Source organism: Salvelinus fontinalis, chromosome 28, assembly GCF_029448725.1.
Source record: "Salvelinus fontinalis isolate EN_2023a chromosome 28, ASM2944872v1, whole genome shotgun sequence".
Taxonomy (NCBI): domain Eukaryota; kingdom Metazoa; phylum Chordata; class Actinopteri; order Salmoniformes; family Salmonidae; genus Salvelinus; species Salvelinus fontinalis.
In genome coordinates this window covers 21,479,341-21,499,953 of record NC_074692.1, presented here as the reverse complement: position 1 = coordinate 21,499,953, position 20,613 = coordinate 21,479,341, and the positions used below count along the sequence as shown (strand labels likewise).

At 47.8% G+C, this 20,613-nt stretch overlaps 1 protein-coding gene across 19 annotated transcripts in view; it reads right to left on the bottom strand.

Annotated features, from left to right (window-relative positions):
- LOC129826373 (ankyrin-1-like) overlaps positions 1-20,613 on the bottom strand; it is a 200,687-nt gene that overhangs the window by 21,240 nt on the left and 158,834 nt on the right. For 16 of the 19 annotated variants that reach the window (XM_055887022.1, XM_055887029.1, XM_055887026.1 and 13 more), the window contains 9 exons: positions 18,548-18,752; positions 14,231-14,327; positions 13,810-14,038; positions 13,561-13,689; positions 2,660-2,779; positions 2,405-2,495; positions 2,084-2,158; positions 1,819-1,950; positions 1,282-1,437 (listed from right to left, as the gene is read on the bottom strand). In XM_055887022.1, coding sequence (XP_055742997.1) covers positions 1,282-1,437; positions 1,819-1,950; positions 2,084-2,158; positions 2,405-2,495; positions 2,660-2,779; positions 13,561-13,689; positions 13,810-14,038; positions 14,231-14,327; positions 18,548-18,752 — 1,234 coding nt within the window. The remainder of the gene's footprint in view (positions 1-1,281; positions 1,438-1,818; positions 1,951-2,083; positions 2,159-2,404; positions 2,496-2,659; positions 2,780-13,560; positions 13,690-13,809; positions 14,039-14,230; positions 14,328-18,547; positions 18,753-20,613) is intronic. The other 3 variants (XM_055887024.1, XM_055887040.1, XM_055887041.1) reach the window with 1 other exon arrangement.

Here is a 20,613-nt window from a genome sequence, read left to right as displayed (position 1 = left end):
GGTGTCAGATATCAGATTCACTGCAGCTGTGATCTGACTGAGCATCTCCTGTTTGTCCCTTTGTCCCTCATGGTCATATCTATGCATGAGTTACATCACCAGTCATTGCTCCAGTTTTCACTGAAGGGACCTGGCACTGGCACCTGCAGTGATGACACGAGACACTGGGGCACAGAGCAGAGCCAGAAGAGAGGCCACAGCACTCCAGTGATGGTCAGTCCAGTGCGTTTGTTTTTCTCATACTGGTCCAGGGATGAAATTGGAGTCAATCTGATGTATATCATGCTTGTGTAAAATAATAAACCATGAGGAAAAGGAGTCAACGTTTGAGAAGTGACCACTGGAAGGAAAGCCAACTACAGTACCACAGAAATAAACGCTACAGATTGGATGTATGAGTTTTTTTACAGACAGAAGATATCCTGCACTTTATCTCACATATGGCCTGTGTATGCAGATTGGGTTTAAATCATCTTGGATGAAGATTAACATAATCCACTCATAACCAATATCATACTTTATAGGATGTAATAACCTAAATCTGTCACATACACAGATATGACACAGTACTGAGGCAGTGTAATAACTTATGCACTGAATAAAGATCCAACAAAATGTACATTTGGCATGAACAGAATCTGAGACTCACCCAACACACCATACACACCAACTAACACTAAGCATTTCAGTCATTTTATCTCTTTATTTTGAAATCATCAACTCTCCTATTGCTAATAACCTTATCAAACACAAATTAAAACAAATGTTTCTTGAAGTTGCAATCTTAAAATATAATTCAAATAAGTATCTCTATTTTAATCTATACTATTATTGGCAGGCTCCGTTCATATTTCTTAAGTCCATATACCAGTAATAGTTTCTCCCCCCATAAAAATGTTTCAAGGGCCATTTCAGTGGGAGAGATCCTAAAGTCCTAAAATCTAGCTGGTACTATTAGACAAGGTTGTGATTCTGATTGAAGGCGCTATAGGTCATTGATTCATTGTATTCAACCAGAAACAAGAGAATGTATCCGAGTCAGGCTTTAGAGTGCCACCACAGAGGCAGTTGTTGTCAGAGTGTCTTGAGCCCTGGTCCAGGTTGCTGCGTTACACATATGTAGAAATCTCAAGTTTATGGCAGTAGCATAGAACAGCCCTTGACTGAAGATTGAGGCAGGAAGGTGATGGTGGCAGCAGAGAGGAAGAGGAGAGAGAAGAACTGGTAGGATATGGGGGTTGGGTGTGGGAGAGGGCTGCATGGGGAGGGGAGAAGCCTTACCATTGCTCAGGCTGGGGGAGACGTGGTCACTCTCGTTGTGTCTGCGTCTGCTTGACTCCCGGGCCTGCCTCCCTGCAGGCTTTGGCCCCTGGCCCTCCAACATGTTCACTATGTCCATCCGGTCAATGCTCTTCAGAGCTGTATACAAACTATCCACTGCACATAGGAGCCACAAGAGACAAAGAGAGACAGCGAAAGGGGGAGGAGAGAAGGATAGAGAGAGAGAAAACAGAGACGAGAGGCAGGAAAATGGGAAATGGACAGTTAAATAACAGACAAGGAAGTGGAAGATATTATGAGGAGAATAAGGAAATTGTTTACCAGTACTCTGACAGACCCAGGTCTGTCCCAGAAAACTAAAGAGTTAGCACAATGTTAATATAAGATACTGCATAGACTGGAGAAGTCTCACATGCAAATCCAGGAGCCAGTGCAAGACTGTACGGTGGGTGAGTGGAGAATGGAGATGATGAATTTAGGACAAGAGGATGCACAGGAGGGATCCACTGACCTATATATGGGATCTCAGGTACTTACTCTTGGCTCTCTTGCCCTCACGGGTGGCCCATAGGTTGAGCAGGGCAGAACTCTGCTCCAATAGGGAGTTAGGATTCTCCACACGGATCTTATTAATGTCATCTACACTGAACTGTAGCTCCCTCGCCAGCTCTGGAGAGACAAAGGTGGAGGAGGTACAGACCATTGAGAGACAGAGGCAGGGGGGAAGGGAAAAGCAGCCCCAAGCCATTAAACACTGATACAACACAGGCACGAGACACAGACGCTCATTCCACTCACTCACCAGCCCAGCTCAGTCCCAACTGTTCAGCTATCAAAGCCATCTTCAACTCTGTCCTTTCCATGGCACTCATTGATGCTGCAGAAACCAGACCACAACTGATACTTTAACATGAGAAGTTAATGCACCGTTGTGATTATTACTGCATGAAGGGGCACATGGAATGTGAACGTGTTGGTGTGGGGTATGTCATTGTCTTATGTCAGGTAGCTTGACTAACTCGTCTGCACTGATTGAGGGTCGAGTGTCGAGTAGGAATGATGCCACCTGTCGGAAGACAATGGCGGTCTGTATGGAGTATCATAGGGATGGGATGGCAGGCACCTTTACCCATGGCAGGCTCATTCATGGCGCTGTATCTCTCTCGCAGGGCTAATGGGGTCAGAGTTCGCCTCCGGTCTTCACTACCAGCAGCCTACCAATCAAATACAAGCAAAAGCCTCTGGAATAAGTCAGCACAGCAGATTTGTCCCAGATCTCACAAGTTCACAACATGAAATATGCATGTGTGTATTCTAAAATGAGTGTACAGTGCTTTTCAAAGCACCCCAAAAACTTGAACTATTTGTTGAGGCCTACCTTGATACACGGGGGCATGGTAATGTTGAGGTTGCACAGCACATGTTGGTTGTCTTCGTACTTGGTAGACTTGCGTAGGAAGGACAGGAATCCAGAGTGATCCTTGCTACTGTCTCTCACCTTGGAGAGGAGAACCGAGAAAAACAGACAAGATACATTTTCAGAGTGAGAGGGAGACCCAGAGAGGGAGGTAGTAATGGAGTGAGGGATGAAGACACAGAGAGGGAGGGAGTAATGGAGTGATGGAGGAAGACACAGAGAGGGAGGGAGTAATGGAGTGAGGGATGAAGTCCCAGAAAGAGAGGGAGTAATGGAGTGAGGGATGAAGACACAGAGAGGGAGGGAGTAATGGAGTGAGGGATGAAGACACAGAGAAGGAGGAAGTAATGGAGTGAGGGATGAAGTCACAGAGAGGGAGGGAGTAATGGAGTGAGGGATGAAGTCACAGAGAGGGAGGGAGTAATGGAGTGAGGGATGAAGACACAGAGAGAGAGGGAGTAATGGAGAGAGGGATGAAGACACAGAGAGGGAGGGAGTAATGGAGAGAGGGATGAAGTCCCAGAGAGAGAGGGAGTAATGGAGTGAGGGATGAAGACACAGAGAGGGAGGGAGTAATGGAGGGAGGGATGAAGACACAGAGAGGGAGGGAGTAATGGAGAGAGGGATGAAGACACAGAGAAGGAGGAAGTAATGGAGAGAGGGATGAAGACACAGAGAGGGAGGGAGTAATGGAGTGAGGGATGAAGACACAGATAGGGAGGGAGTAATGGAGTGAGGGATGAAGTCACAGAGAGGGAGGGAGTAATGGAGAGAGGGATGAAGTCACAGAAAGAGAGGGAGTAATGGAGAGAGGGATGAAGACACAGAGAGGGAAGGAGTAATGGAGAGAGGGATGAAGTCCCAGAGAGAGAGGGAGTAATGGAGTGAGGGATGAAGACACAGAGAAGGAGGAAGTAATGGAGTGAGGGATGAAGACACAGAGAGGGAGGGAGTAATGGAGAGAGGGATGAAGACACAGAGAAGGAGGAAGTAATGGAGTGAGGGATGAAGACACAAAGAGGGGGGGAGTAATGGAGTGAGGGATGAAGACACAGAGAGAGGGAGTAATGGAGAGAGGGATGAAGTCCCAGAGAGAGAGGGAGTAATGGCGAGAGGGATGAAGACACAGAGAGGGAGGGAGTAATGGAGTGAGGGATGAAGACACAGAGAGAGAGGGAGTAATGGAGAGAGGGATGAAGTCCCAGAGAGAGAGGGAGTAATGGAGAGAGGGATGAAGACACAGAGAGAGAGGGAGTAATGGAGAGAGGGATGAAGACACAGAGAAGGAGGAAGTAATGGAGTGAGGGATGAAGACACAGAGAGAGAGGGAGTAATGGAGAGAGGGATGAAGTCCCAGAGAGAGAGGGAGTAATGGAGAGAGGGATGAAGACACAGAGAGAGAGGGAGTAATGGAGAGAGGGATGAAGACACAGAGAAGGAGGAAGTAATGGAGTGAGGGATGAAGACACAGAGAGAGAGGGAGTAATGGAGAGAGGGATGAAGTCCCAGAGAGAGAGGGAGTAATGGAGTGAGGGATGAAGACACAGAGAGGGAGGGAGTAATGGAGTGAGGGATAAAGACAGAGAAGGAGGGAGTAATGGAGAGAGGGATGAAGACACAGAGAGGGAGGGAGTAATGGAGAGAGTGATGAAGACAGAGAGGGAGGGAGTAATGGAGTGAGGGATGAAGACACAGAGAGGGAGGGAGTAATGGAGAGAGGGATGAAGTCCCAGAGAGAGAGGGAGTAATGGAGTGAGGGATGAAGACACAGAGAGGGAGGGAGTAATGGAGTGAGGGATGAAGACACAGAGAGGGAGGGAGTAATGGAGAGAGGGATGAAGACACAGAGAAGGAGGAAGTAATGGAGTGAGGGATGAAGACACAGAGAGGGAGGGAGTAATGGAGTGAGGGATGAAGACACAGAAAAGGAGGAAGTAATGGAGAGAGGGATGAAGTCCCAGAGAGGGAGGGAATAATGGAGTGAGGGATGAAGACACAGAGAAGGAGGAAGTAATGGAGTGAGGGATGAAGACACAGAGAGGGAGGGAGTAATGGAGTGAGGGATAAAGACAGAGAGGGAGGGAGTAATGGAGTGAGGGATGAAGACACAAAGAGGGGGGGAGTAATGGAGTGAGGGATGAAGACACAGAGAGAGGGAGTAATGGAGAGAGGGATGAAGTCCCAGAGAGAGAGGGAGTAATGGCGAGAGGGATGAAGACACAGAGAGGGAGGGAGTAATGGAGTGAGGGATGAAGACACAGAGAGAGAGGGAGTAATGGAGAGAGGGATGAAGTCCCAGAGAGAGAGGGAGTAATGGAGAGAGGGATGAAGACACAGAGAGAGAGGGAGTAATGGAGAGAGGGATGAAGACACAGAGAAGGAGGAAGTAATGGAGTGAGGGATGAAGACACAGAGAGAGAGGGAGTAATGGAGAGAGGGATGAAGTCCCAGAGAGAGAGGGGGTAATGGAGAGAGGGACGAAGACACAGAGAGAGAGGGAGTAATGGAGAGAGGGATGAAGACACAGAGAGGGAGGGAGTAATGGAGTGAGGGATGAAGACACAGATAGGGAGGGAGTAATGGAGTGAGGGATGAAGTCACAGAGAGGGAGGGAGTAATGGAGAGAGGGATGAAGTCACAGAAAGAGAGGGAGTAATGGAGAGAGGGATGAAGACACAGAGAGGGAAGGAGTAATGGAGAGAGGGATGAAGTCCCAGAGAGAGAGGGAGTAATGGAGTGAGGGATGAAGACACAGAGAAGGAGGAAGTAATGGAGTGAGGGATGAAGACACAGAGAGGGAGGGAGTAATGGAGAGAGGGATGAAGACACAGAGAAGGAGGAAGTAATGGAGTGAGGGATGAAGACACAGAGAGGGAGGGAGTAATGGAGTGAGGGATGAAGACACAGAAAAGGAGGAAGTAATGGAGAGAGGGATGAAGTCCCAGAGAGGGAGGGAATAATGGAGTGAGGGATGAAGACACAGAGAAGGAGGAAGTAATGGAGTGAGGGATAAAGACAGAGAGGGAGGGAGTAATGGAGTGAGGGATGAAGACACAAAGAGGGGGGGAGTAATGGAGTGAGGGATGAAGACACAGAGAGAGGGAGTAATGGAGAGAGGGATGAAGTCCCAGAGAGAGAGGGAGTAATGGCGAGAGGGATGAAGACACAGAGAGGGAGGGAGTAATGGAGTGAGGGATGAAGACACAGAGAGAGAGGGAGTAATGGAGAGAGGGATGAAGTCCCAGAGAGAGAGGGAGTAATGGAGAGAGGGATGAAGACACAGAGAGAGAGGGAGTAATGGAGAGAGGGATGAAGACACAGAGAAGGAGGAAGTAATGGAGTGAGGGATGAAGACACAGAGAGAGAGGGAGTAATGGAGAGAGGGATGAAGTCCCAGAGAGAGAGGGAGTAATGGAGAGAGGGATGAAGACACAGAGAGAGAGGGAGTATTGGAGAGAGGGATGAAGACACAGAGAAGGAGGAAGTAATGGAGTGAGGGATGAAGACACAGAGAGAGAGGGATTAATGGAGAGAGGGATGAAGTCCCAGAGAGAGAGGGAGTAATGGAGTGAGGGATGAAGACACAGAGAGGGAGGGAGTAATGGAGTGAGGGATAAAGACAGAGAGGGAGGGAGTAATGGAGAGAGGGATGAAGACACAGAGAGGGAGGGAGTAATGGAGAGAGTGATGAAGACAGAGAGGGAGGGAGTAATGGAGTGAGGGATGAAGACACAGAGAGGGAGGGAGTAATGGAGAGAGGGATGAAGTCCCAGAGAGAGAGGGAGTAATGGAGTGAGGGATGAAGACACAGAGAGGGAGGGAGTAATGGAGTGAGGGATGAAGACACAGAGAGGGAGGGAGTAATGGAGAGAGGGATGAAGACACAGAGAAGGAGGAAGTAATGGAGTGAGGGATGAAGACACAGAGAGGGAGGGAGTAATGGAGTGAGGGATGAAGACACAGAAAAGGAGGAAGTAATGGAGAGAGGGATGAAGTCCCAGAGAGGGAGGGAATAATGGAGTGAGGGATGAAGACACAGAGAAGGAGGAAGTAATGGAGTGAGGGATGAAGACACAGAGAGGGAGGGAGTAATGGAGTGAGGGTTAAAGACAGAGAGGGAGGGAGTAATGGAGTGAGGGATGAAGACACAAAGAGGGGGGGAGTAATGGAGTGAGGGATGAAGACACAGAGAGAGGGAGTAATGGAGAGAGGGATGAAGTCCCAGAGAGAGAGGGAGTAATGGCGAGAGGGATGAAGACACAGAGAGGGAGGGAGTAATGGAGTGAGGGATGAAGACACAGAGAGAGAGGGAGTAATGGAGAGAGGGATGAAGTCCCAGAGAGAGAGGGAGTAATGGAGAGAGGGATGAAGACACAGAGAGAGAGGGAGTAATGGAGAGAGGGATGAAGACACAGAGAAGGAGGAAGTAATGGAGTGAGGGATGAAGACACAGAGAGAGAGGGAGTAATGGAGAGAGGGATGAAGTCCCAGAGAGAGAGGGGGTAATGGAGAGAGGGATGAAGACACAGAGAGAGAGGGAGTAATGGAGAGAGGGATGAAGACAAAGAGAAGGAGGAAGTAATGGAGTGAGGGATGAAGACACAGAGAGAGAGGGAGTAATGGAGAGAGGGATGAAGTCCCAGAGAGAGAGGGAGTAATGGAGTGAGGGATGAAGACACAGAGAGGGAGGGAGTAATGGAGTGAGGGATAAAGACAGAGAGGGAGGGAGTAATGGAGTGAGGGATGAAGACACAGAGAGGGAGGGAGTAATGGAGAGAGGGATGAAGTCCCAGAGAGAGAGAGGGATGAAGACACAGAGAGGGAGGGAGTAATGGAGAGAGTGATGAAGACAGAGAGGGAGGGAGTAATGGAGTGAGGGATGAAGACACAGAGAGGGAGGGAGTAATGGAGAGAGGGATGAAGTCCCAGAGAGAGAGGGAGTAATGGAGAGAGGGATGAAGTCCCAGAGAGAGAGGGAGTAATGGAGTGAGGGATGAAGACACAGAGAGTAATGGAGAGAGGGATGAAGTCCCAGAGAGAGAGGGAGTAATTGAGTGAGGGATGAAGACACAGAGAGGGAGGGAGTAATGGAGTGAGGGATAAAGACAGAGAGGGAGGGAGTAATGGAGTGAGGGATGAAGACACAGAGAGGGAGGGAGTAATGGAGAGAGGGATGAAGTCCCAGAGAGAGAGAGGGATGAAGTCCCAGAGAGGGAGGGAGTAATGGAGAGAGGGATGAAGTCCCAGAGAGAGAGGGAGTAATGGAGTGAGGGATGAAGACACAGAGAGGGAGGGAGTAATGGAGTGAGGGATGAAGACACAGAGAGGGAGGGAGTAATGGAGAGAGGGATGAAGACACAGAGAAGGAGGAAGTAATGGAGTGAGGGATGAAGACACAGAGAGGGAGGGAGTAATGGAGTGAGGGATGAAGACACAGAAAAGGAGGAAGTAATGGAGAGAGGGATGAAGTCCCAGAGAGGGAGGGAATAATGGAGTGAGGGATGAAGACACAGAGAAGGAGGAAGTAATGGAGTGAGGGATGAAGACACAGAGAGGGAGGGAGTAATGGAGTGAGGGATAAAGACAGAGAGGGAGGGAGTAATGGAGTGAGGGATGAAGACACAAAGAGGGGGGGAGTAATGGAGTGAGGGATGAAGACACAGAGAGAGGGAGTAATGGAGAGAGGGATGAAGTCCCAGAGAGAGAGGGAGTAATGGCGAGAGGGATGAAGACACAGAGAGGGAGGGAGTAATGGAGTGAGGGATGAAGACACAGAGAGAGAGGGAGTAATGGAGAGAGGGATGAAGTCCCAGAGAGAGAGGGAGTAATGGAGAGAGGGATGAAGACACAGAGAGAGAGGGAGTAATGGAGAGAGGGATGAAGACACAGAGAAGGAGGAAGTAATGGAGTGAGGGATGAAGACACAGAGAGAGAGGGAGTAATGGAGAGAGGGATGAAGTCCCAGAGAGAGAGGGGGTAATGGAGAGAGGGACGAAGACACAGAGAGAGAGGGAGTAATGGAGAGAGGGATGAAGACACAGAGAGGGAGGGAGTAATGGAGTGAGGGATGAAGACACAGATAGGGAGGGAGTAATGGAGTGAGGGATGAAGTCACAGAGAGGGAGGGAGTAATGGAGAGAGGGATGAAGTCACAGAAAGAGAGGGAGTAATGGAGAGAGGGATGAAGACACAGAGAGGGAAGGAGTAATGGAGAGAGGGATGAAGTCCCAGAGAGAGAGGGAGTAATGGAGTGAGGGATGAAGACACAGAGAAGGAGGAAGTAATGGAGTGAGGGATGAAGACACAGAGAGGGAGGGAGTAATGGAGAGAGGGATGAAGACACAGAGAAGGAGGAAGTAATGGAGTGAGGGATGAAGACACAGAGAGGGAGGGAGTAATGGAGTGAGGGATGAAGACACAGAAAAGGAGGAAGTAATGGAGAGAGGGATGAAGTCCCAGAGAGGGAGGGAATAATGGAGTGAGGGATGAAGACACAGAGAAGGAGGAAGTAATGGAGTGAGGGATAAAGACAGAGAGGGAGGGAGTAATGGAGTGAGGGATGAAGACACAAAGAGGGGGGGAGTAATGGAGTGAGGGATGAAGACACAGAGAGAGGGAGTAATGGAGAGAGGGATGAAGTCCCAGAGAGAGAGGGAGTAATGGCGAGAGGGATGAAGACACAGAGAGGGAGGGAGTAATGGAGTGAGGGATGAAGACACAGAGAGAGAGGGAGTAATGGAGAGAGGGATGAAGTCCCAGAGAGAGAGGGAGTAATGGAGAGAGGGATGAAGACACAGAGAGAGAGGGAGTAATGGAGAGAGGGATGAAGACACAGAGAAGGAGGAAGTAATGGAGTGAGGGATGAAGACACAGAGAGAGAGGGAGTAATGGAGAGAGGGATGAAGTCCCAGAGAGAGAGGGAGTAATGGAGAGAGGGATGAAGACACAGAGAGAGAGGGAGTATTGGAGAGAGGGATGAAGACACAGAGAAGGAGGAAGTAATGGAGTGAGGGATGAAGACACAGAGAGAGAGGGATTAATGGAGAGAGGGATGAAGTCCCAGAGAGAGAGGGAGTAATGGAGTGAGGGATGAAGACACAGAGAGGGAGGGAGTAATGGAGTGAGGGATAAAGACAGAGAGGGAGGGAGTAATGGAGAGAGGGATGAAGACACAGAGAGGGAGGGAGTAATGGAGAGAGTGATGAAGACAGAGAGGGAGGGAGTAATGGAGTGAGGGATGAAGACACAGAGAGGGAGGGAGTAATGGAGAGAGGGATGAAGTCCCAGAGAGAGAGGGAGTAATGGAGTGAGGGATGAAGACACAGAGAGGGAGGGAGTAATGGAGTGAGGGATGAAGACACAGAGAGGGAGGGAGTAATGGAGAGAGGGATGAAGACACAGAGAAGGAGGAAGTAATGGAGTGAGGGATGAAGACACAGAGAGGGAGGGAGTAATGGAGTGAGGGATGAAGACACAGAAAAGGAGGAAGTAATGGAGAGAGGGATGAAGTCCCAGAGAGAGAGGGAATAATGGAGTGAGGGATGAAGACACAGAGAAGGAGGAAGTAATGGAGTGAGGGATGAAGACACAGAGAGGGAGGGAGTAATGGAGTGAGGGATAAAGACAGAGAGGGAGGGAGTAATGGAGTGAGGGATGAAGACACAAAGAGGGGGGAGTAATGGAGTGAGGGATGAAGACACAGAGAGAGGGAGTAATGGAGAGAGGGATGAAGTCCCAGAGAGAGAGGGAGTAATGGCGAGAGGGATGAAGACACAGAGAGGGAGGGAGTAATGGAGTGAGGGATGAAGACACAGAGAGAGAGGGAGTAATGGAGAGAGGGATGAAGTCCCAGAGAGAGAGGGAGTAATGGAGAGAGGGATGAAGACACAGAGAGAGAGGGAGTAATGGAGAGAGGGATGAAGACACAGAGAAGGAGGAAGTAATGGAGTGAGGGATAAAGACACAGAGAGAGAGGGAGTAATGGAGAGAGGGATGAAGTCCCAGAGAGAGAGGGGGTAATGGAGAGAGGGATGAAGACACAGAGAGAGAGGGAGTAATGGAGAGAGGGATGAAGACACAGAGAAGGAGGAAGTAATGGAGTGAGGGATGAAGACACAGAGAGAGAGGGAGTAATGGAGAGAGGGATGAAGTCCCAGAGAGAGAGGGAGTAATGGAGTGAGGGATGAAGACACAGAGAGGGAGGGAGTAATGGAGTGAGGGATAAAGACAGAGAGGGAGGGAGTAATGGAGTGAGGGATGAAGACACAGAGAGGGAGGGAGTAATGGAGAGAGGGATGAAGTCCCAGAGAGAGAGAGGGATGAAGACACAGAGAGGGAGGGAGTAATGGAGAGAGTGATGAAGACAGAGAGGGAGGGAGTAATGGAGTGAGGGATGAAGACACAGAGAGGGAGGGAGTAATGGAGAGAGGGATGAAGTCCCAGAGAGAGAGGGAGTAATGGAGAGAGGGATGAAGTCCCAGAGAGAGAGGGAGTAATGGAGTGAGGGATGAAGACACAGAGAGTAATGGAGAGAGGGATGAAGTCCCAGAGAGAGAGGGAGTAATTGAGTGAGGGATGAAGACACAGAGAGGGAGGGAGTAATGGAGTGAGGGATAAAGACAGAGAGGGAGGGAGTAATGGAGTGAGGGATGAAGACACAGAGAGGGAGGGAGTAATGGAGAGAGGGATGAAGTCCCAGAGAGAGAGAGGGATGAAGTCCCAGAGAGGGAGGGAGTAATGGAGAGAGTGATGAAGACAGAGAGGGAGGGAGTAATGGAGTGAGGGATGAAGACACAGAGAGGGAGGGAGTAATGGAGAGAGGGATGAAGTCCCAGAGAGAGAGGGAGTAATGGAGTGAGGGATGAAGACACAGAGAGGGAGGGAGTAATGGAGTGAGGGATGAAGACACAGAGAGAGAGGGAGTAATGGAGAGAGGGATGAAGACACAGAGAAGGAGGAAGTAATGGAGTGAGGGATGAAGACACAGAGAGAGAGGGAGTAATGGAGAGAGGGATGAAGACACAGAGAGGGATGGAGTAATGGAGAGAGGGATGAAGTCCCAGAGAGAGAGGGAGTAATGGAGAGAGGGATGAAGACACAGAGAAGGAGGAAGTAATGGAGTGAGGGATGAAGACACAGAGAGAGAGGGAGTAATGGAGAGAGGGATGAAGACACAGAGAAGGAGGAAGTAATGGAGTGAGGGATGAAGACACAGAGAGAGAGGGAGTAATGGAGAGAGGGATGAAGACACAGAGAGGGATGGAGTAATGGAGAGAGGGATGAAGTCCCAGAGAGAGAGGGAGTAATGGAGAGAGGGATGAAGACACAGAGAAGGAGGAAGTAATGGAGTGAGGGATGAAGACACAGAGAGAGAGGGAGTAATGGAGAGAGGGATGAAGTCCCAGAGAGAGAGGGAGTAATTGAGTGAGGGATGAAGACACAGAGAGGGAGGGAGTAATGGAGTGAGGGATAAGGACAGAGAGGGAGGGAGTAATGGAGTTAGGGATGAAGACACAGAGAGGGAGGGAGTAATGGAGAGAGGGATGAAGTCCCAGAGAGAGAGAGGGATGAAGTCCCAGAGAGGGAGGGAGTAATGGAGAGAGTGATGAAGACAGAGAGGGAGGGAGTAATGGAGTGAGGGATGAAGACACAGAGAGGGAGGGAGTAATGGAGAGAGGGATGAAGTCCCAGAGAGAGAGGGAGTAATGGAGTGAGGGATGAAGACACAGAGAGGGAGGGAGTAATGGAGGGAGGGATGAAGACACAGAGAGGGAGGGAGTAATGGAGAGAGGGATGAAGACACAGAGAAGGAGGAAGTAATGGAGAGAGGGATGAAGACACAGAGAGGGAGGGAGTAATGGAGTGAGGGATGAAGACACAGAGAGAGAGGGAGTAATGGAGTGAGGGATGAAGTCACAGAGAGGGAGGGAGTAATGGAGAGAGGGATGAAGTCCCAGAGAGAGAGGGAGTAATGGAGTGAGGGATGAAGACAGAGAGAGGGAGGGAGTAATGGAGAGAGGGATGAAGACACAGAGAGGGAGGGAGTAATGGAGAGAGGGATAAAGACAGAGAGGGAGGGAGTAATGGAGTGAGGGATGAAGACACAGAGAGGGAGGGAGTAATGGAGTGAGGGATGAAGACACAGAGAGGGAGGGAGTAATGGAGAGAGGGATGAAGACACAGAGAAGGAGGAAGTAATGGAGTGAGGGATGAAGACACAGAGAGAGAGGGAGTAATGGAGTGAGGGATGAAGACACAGAGAGGGATGGAGTAATGGAGTGAGGGATAAAGACAGAGAGGGAGGGAGTAATGGAGTGAGGGATGAAGACACAGAGAGGGAGGGAGTAATGGAGAGAGGGATGAAGTCCCAGAGAGAGAGAGGGATGAAGTCCCAGAGAGGGAGGGAGTAATGGAGAGAGTGATGAAGACAGAGAGGGAGGGAGTAATGGAGTGAGGGATGAAGACACAGAGAGGGAGGGAGTAATGGAGTGAGGGATGAAGTTCCAGAGAGGGAGGGAGTAATGGAGAGAGGGATGAAGTCACAGAGAGGGAGGAAGTAATGGAGTGAGGGATGAAGACACAGAGAGGGAGGGAGTAATGGAGAGAGGGATGACATTCCAGAGAGGGAGGGAGTAATGGAGAGAGGGATGACATTCCAGAGAGGGAGGGAGTAATGGAGAGAGGGATGACATTCCAGAGAGGGAGGGAGTAATGGAGAGAGGGATGAAGACAGAGAGGGAGGGAGTAATGGAGAGAGGGATGAAGACAGAGAGGGAGGGAGTAATGGAGAGAGGGATGACATTCCAGAGAGGGAGGGAGTAATGGAGAGAGGGATGAAGACACAGAGATGGAGGGTTAAGCACCTTGACTGAGACGGGGAGTCTGTTGTCTTTGAAGGCCTGGAAGCTGAAACAGCGAGGCTGCTGGGTAGCCTTCCTCACTGGGACCAGGTTCCCAGAACACTCCAAGTGCAGCGGCATTCCCTCCATCACCTGAGAGGGTTATACACAGACTGATCCACTCACTCCACTCACTTTACAGTGCCTCTGAAGCTGAAGCTAATAAAAAATGACATAATCACGATAACCATCATTATGACTCCCTGTACTGACCTCGATGTCACGACTGCGGGCCACCTCACTGAAGTTCTCGTGTTGCTCCAGGGTTTTGTCCATCTTGTCATCAGTCATGCAGTAGCAGCGCAGGCGGCCCTCACGGACCTCGTTCATCTTGGCAAACACCACAAACTTGGCCATGTAGGGCACAGCTGAGAGCTCTCGATACAGGAGGTTGGAGAATGACACAGCCTCGGCTGTCCTAGGACAGTCAGCCAGCCAGAACCTGAGAAGAGACACCATTGTGTAGGACTTATGGCAACCCTTAAGTTACTCATGATTGGATCCCTTGAGATCAGCATATTTTAATAACTGCTCTCAAGTAACAAAAAGAGCTGGATTGAGGTTTAGATTGTGAGATTTAGGATGTGTCTAATTAACATGAATGCTAGTGAGTGAGTTGCTACACTATACTTACCGTGCTGACACATTGGTTGTGAAGTTGGCACAGTCTTTGCTATATATGAGCTTGGTGGTACCAGTGATGTCCTCCCACTGGGCTGGGGCTGTGCCACCTGGAGAGAAGGAAGAGACATCAGTTACACAAAGACATAGGAAGGAGGAGAAAAAGCAGCCCATTCTCTTCTAGAATACGCCAGGAGGTGCCGATTCTGCAGGTACCAGATTATGTTTGGAGGTGGCGAAATGTGAACGCTATACATTTCACTAGGGGCAACATGAGCACCTATTACCTTTTAGTAGGCTTGCGGCTTGCTAGGGCATTGTGGACAGGGATGGTGGATGGAGGATGGGCATTTTTATGGCAGACTCCGGCTACGAAGGTTGCTTGTTTAATCCCAGTGTAAGACACTCTTTCTTTTTTTTAAGCCTTTCCCAAACCTTAACCCTAACCATAACCATTCGGAATTAATGACATCACTTAAGTTTAACCCTATCCCTAACGCTAACCTTCACCATTCGGAATTAATCCCTAAACTTAAGTTTTAGTTTAACTTTTGAGGAGTTTGACTGACAGCTAAAATACGACAACACCTGGTGTAATTAAAACATCATGCCCTGGCGTAATTCTATTACTGCAGTTATGCAATAGGTTAACGTTTAAATTGGAGATTGGGTTGAGAAAAAGGTATATTAAACATGCAATCATGTAAATTAGACACACAAGTTGACATCCTAAACCTCATTCAGCAGGACTGTGGCATTCTAAGAGGTACTGTATCTCAAAAACCAACATATCCATAATAGAGCAGTATGTCATTGTTTAGGTTTGTTCACAAGTGTCACATCTGCTCCTGCAACGCCCTCTACCTCTCATCCTGTGTCTCCTTGACCTGCCGCCACTCCCCCAGTACTCTCTACCTCTCCCCTTCTCTCTCTCTCTGTGTGATTGTGTGGGCGGAGACAGGTGTGCTGGAGTCAGAGCAGATCCCCACCAGCTGCAACCTGTTCCATAATCGTGACCTCTACAAATACTCAGCCCTGCCACTTCCATGCTTCCAGTCTACGTTTCTAGCCGGTTGTTACTATTCAGATCCTGTTATCCTGTTGTGCCTGTTTTCCTTGCCTGACGCTGTTTTCCTCTCCGCTACAGTTCAGCCCGCTCTGACTCTGGTCCCTGTTTCCAGTCCCATGTCTCGTCATCCTGCTACTCTGTCCTGGATTCCCCACTCTACTGCTCCCTTGGATTCCCCTTCGGACCTGCTTACCCTTACCTCAACCCCTCTCGCTCCAGCCTCAGCCTCCTCACCTGGTTTCCAGCAACCCGCCCGAGCTTCCCCTGACCTGCACTCCATCTCCCCTGTGTGTCAATAAATACCTTGGTTACTTCATCCCAGTCTCCTCGTCTGAGTCTGCTCTTGGGTTCCCCTGTTCCACTCCGCATAACAACAAGTTTTCGGCCTATACTTGAAACATGGGCTAGGAACCCTGTGAGGTGAGATGGCAGGCATGCCAATTGCCAGAATAGCCAGCAAGGTTTCAATGGGATCACTCCATAGGGGGAGCCTGGGCAACTGAAATGTGTGACCTTTTCCAGGAAAGACTATGTAGGTTAACCACTGTGACCTTGAAGAGACAGAGAATGAAATTAATTCTATCCTCTATTGTCCTTTTGTACCACGATTATGCACTTTTCATTATTCCAGAAAGCCCAGCAGATACACCCTGGCATTATGTGGCTGAGTGATGAGGAGAAACTGAAATGTTTTTTTCTTCTTTGAGCATTTTCGCTTGCTGAAAATTCAGATCAAGCCTGGAATAAAAGAAAAGGTGACCTATAATTAAATTATACAAATATTTCTTTCCAGACATATAGCAAAGTGCCCGTACAGTTGATGTCGGAAGTTTACATACACTTAGGTTGGAGTCATTAAAACTCGTTTTTCAACCACTCCACAAATTTCTTGTTAACAAACTATAGTTCTGGCAAGTCAGTTAGGACTTCTACTTTGTGCACGACACAAGTCATTTTTCCAACAAATGTTTACAGACAGAATTTCACTTATAATTCACTGTATCACAATTCCATTGTGTCAGACGTTTACATACACTAAGTTGACTGTGCCTTTAAACAGCTTGGAAAATTCCAGAAAATTATGTCATGGCTTTAGAAGCATCTGATAGGCTAATTGACATCATTTGAGTCAATTGGAGGTGTACCTGTGGATGTATTTCAAGGCCTACGTTCAAACTCAGTGCCTCTTTGCTTGACATCATGGGAAAATCAAAAGAAATCAGCCAAGACCTCAGAATATTTTTTGTAGACCTCCAAATCTGGTTCATCCTTGGGAGCAATTTCCAAATGCCTGAAGGTACCACGTTCATCTGTACAAACAATAGTACGCAAGTATTAACACCATGGGACGACGCAGCCGTCATACTGCTCAGGAAGGAGACGCATTCTGTATCCTAGAGATAAATGTACTTTGGTGCGAAAGGTACAAATCAATCCCAGAACAACAGCAAATGACCTTGTGAAGATGCTGGAGGAAACAGGTACAACAGTAACTATATCCACAGTAAAACGAGTCCAATATCGACATAACCTGAAAGGCCGCTCAGCAAGGAAGAAGCCACTGCGCCAAAACCCCCATAAAAAAAACAGACTACGGTTTGCAACTGCACATGGGGACAAAGATCGTACTTTTTGGAGTAATGTCCGTGGTCTGATGAAACAAAAATAGAACTGTTTGGCCATAATGACCATTGTTATGCTTGGAGGGAAAAGGGGGAGGCTTGCAAGCCGAAGAACACCATCCCAACCGTGAAGCACAGGGGTGGCAGCTTCATGTTGTGGGGGTGCGTTGCTGCAGGAGGGACTGGTGCACTTCACAAAATAGATGGCATCATGAGGCTGGAAAATGATGTGGATATATTGAAGCAACATCTCAAGACATCAGTCAGGAAGTTAAAGCATGGTCGCAAATGGGTCTCCAAATGGACAATGACCCCAAGCATACTTCTAAAGTTGTGGTAAAATGGCTTAAGGACAACAAAGTCAAGGTATTGGAGTGGCCATCACAAAGCCCTGACCTCAATTCTATAGAAGATTTGTGGGCAGAACTGAAAAAGCGTGTGCGAGCAAGGAGGCCTACAAACCTGACTCAGTTACACCTGCTCTGTCAGGAGGAATGGGCTAGAATTCACCCAACTTATTGTGGGAAGCTTGTGGAAGGCTACCCGAAACGTTTGACTCAAGTTAAACAATATAAAGGCAATGCTACCAAATACTAATTGAGTGTATGTAAACTTCTGACCCACTGGGAATGTGATGAAAGAAATAAAAGCTGAAATAAATCACTCTCTCCACTATTATTCTGACATTTCACATTCTTAAAATAAAGTGGTGATCCTAACTGACCTAAGACAGGGAATTTTTACTAGGATTAAATGTCAGGAGTTGTGAAAAACTGAGTCTAAATGTATTTGGCTGAGGTATATGTAAACTTCTGACTTCAACTGTATGTATATAGATTGTGTGTAGGCCTGTCTCATCTTCTCTTTGTGTCAGACCCGGATAAACGCTTTCCGTTTAATTTTTCTGTATTATTTATCAGAATTTTTTTATTTAAACTTTTTTACTACTCTAGGGCTACTATTGTTGCTTGGATAATCTTATCTACTATTATGTATTGATTTATTTTTCATTTTTTATGAGGTGCAGAACATCGGAATAAGTATCACTGACTGAATTATCACTGTGAATCATTGTAATGTTTGTGTCAATTAATCCTGTAAAATATTGGTTGGCAAATGGAGATTTGACACAAAAATAAAATGTAATTCATTCATGCGAGGGGATTTAACTTCACCATATCACCTTCGTCATCGTAATTAAGATAATTAACAGTTTCTCAGTATAGTAATGACATTGCTTTTTCTCTGGCTTGCAGACCTACATAAATGTGGATCCTATCCCACAGATGAGAGACATTGAATCACATGTTCAACCAATTTCCTTCTTTGAGGTGTTCATGCAGTCTAACTCATAGTTTACTCTAAATTGTACATTTACATGATTTAGCAGACGCTCCTATCCAGAGCGACTTGCAGTAGTGATTTTACACATTTTCATACTTTTTTCGTACTGGTTCCCCGTGGGAATTGAACCCACAACCCTGCCGTTGCAAGGGCAATGCTCTACCATCAGTGCCACATGGCACTATTAAGGGGCACCATTAAACTATTCCTTAAGTAATACAGTTTCACTGTGTCATTAGTCCCCCATAAGGCCTCAGTCAGGCTTGCTAAAGTGTGACAGACAGTGTTGGCGTACCGATGACACTGCACAGCAGGCGCAGGCTGGTGGTGTCCCCCTCCCCAGAGTCCCGGGGGCTCTCTCTCCAGGAGGGGGGCAGGGGGATGCACAGGCCGATGGGCCGGTGGAACTTGCGTCGCCGTGGCTCCACAGTCACCACGGGGCTGAAGGTTGCCTGGTTACCCAGCAGCTTGGCAACAAGCTCGTCTGGGACTGGTTGGGCCTGAGGTTAGAGGGGAGAGGATGTGTGGAAAGAGGGATGATGATGTGGTGGATGAGTGTGGAGAAGAGAGATTGATAAAAGGATAAACAGATTGATAGCAATGTAGAGAGAAATAGGATGAGAAAAGAAGAGAGATAATATGAGGTATGTAATGATGTAATGGATGACAATGGACAGGTAAATAAATCAAATGGGAGAAATGAAGGATGAAGAGAAAGAGAAGTCTATGGTCAATAAAATGCAATTTTATACCATACCAAAACATACAAACAACTTGAAAAGACACAGAGCATTTCTTTATTCATCAGTGTTGTTCATAAAACAAATTAAAACATTTACAACCTACACTGAGTGTACAAAACATTAGGAACACCTGCTCTTTCCATTTTATTTGTATTTTTATTTAACATTTATTTAACTAGGCAAGTCAGTTAAGAACAAATTATTATTTACAATGACGGCATACCAAAAGGCAAAAGGCCTCCTGTGGGGTTACGTGGGCCTGGGATTTAAAAAAAAAAAGGAATAATTACAATATAAATATAGGACAAAACCCACATTACAACAAGAGAGACACAACACTACATAAAGAGAGACCTAAGACAACATAACAAGGCAGCAACACATGACAACACAGCATGGTAGCAACACATTATAACAACAACATGGTAGCAACACAACATGGTAGCAGCACAAAACATGGCACAAACATTACTGGGCAAAGTCAACAGCACAAAGGTCAAGAAGGTAGAGACAACAATACATCACACAAAGCAGCCACAACTGTCAGTAAGAGTGTCAATGATTGAGTCTTTGAATGAAGAGATTGAGATTAAACTGTCCAGTTTGAGTGTTTGTTGCAGCTCGTTCCAGCCGCTAGCTGCAGCAAACTGAAAAGAGGAGCGACCCAGGGATGTGTGTGCTTTGGGGACCTTTAACATAATGTGACTGGCAGAACGGGTGTTGTATGTGGAGAATGAGGGCTGTAGTAGATATCTCAGATAGGGGGGATTGAGGCCTAAGAGGGTTTCTATAAATAAGCATCAACCAGTGGGTCTTGCAACAGGTATACAGAGATGACCAGTTTACAGAAAAGTATAAGCGTCAATACAGGGCTAAGATTGAATCATACTACACCGGCTCCGACGCTCGTCTTATGTGGCAGGGCTTGAAAACTATTACAGACTACAAAGGGAAGCACAGCCACGAGCTGCCCAGTGACACGAGCCTACCAGATGAGCTAAATCACTTCTATGCTCGCTTCGAGGCAAGCAACACTGAGGCATGCATGAGAGCATCAGCTGTTCCGGACGACTGTGTGATCACGCTCTCCGTAGCCGACGTAAGACCTTTAAACAGGTCAACATACACAAGGCTGCGGGGCCAGACGGATTACCAGGACGTGTGCTCCTGGCATGTGCTGACCAACTGGCAGGTGTCTTCACTGACATTTTCAACATGTCCCTGATTGAGTCTGTAATACCAACATGTCTCAAGCAGACCACCATAGTCCCTGTGCCCAAGAACACAAAGGCAACCTGCCTAAATGACTACAGACCTGTAGCACTCACGTTCGTAGCCATGAAGTGCTTTGAAATGTTGGGAATGGCTCACATCAACACCATTATCCCAGAAACACTAGACCCACTCCAATTTGCATACCGCCCAAACAGATCCACAGATGATGCAATCTCTATTGCACTCCACACTGCCCTTTCCCACCTGGACAAAAGGAACACTTATGTGAGAATGCTATTCATTGACTACAGCTCAGCGTTCAACACCATAGTACCCTCAAAGCTCATCACTAAGCTAAGGATCCTGGGACTAAACACCTCCCTCTGCAACTGGATCCTGGACT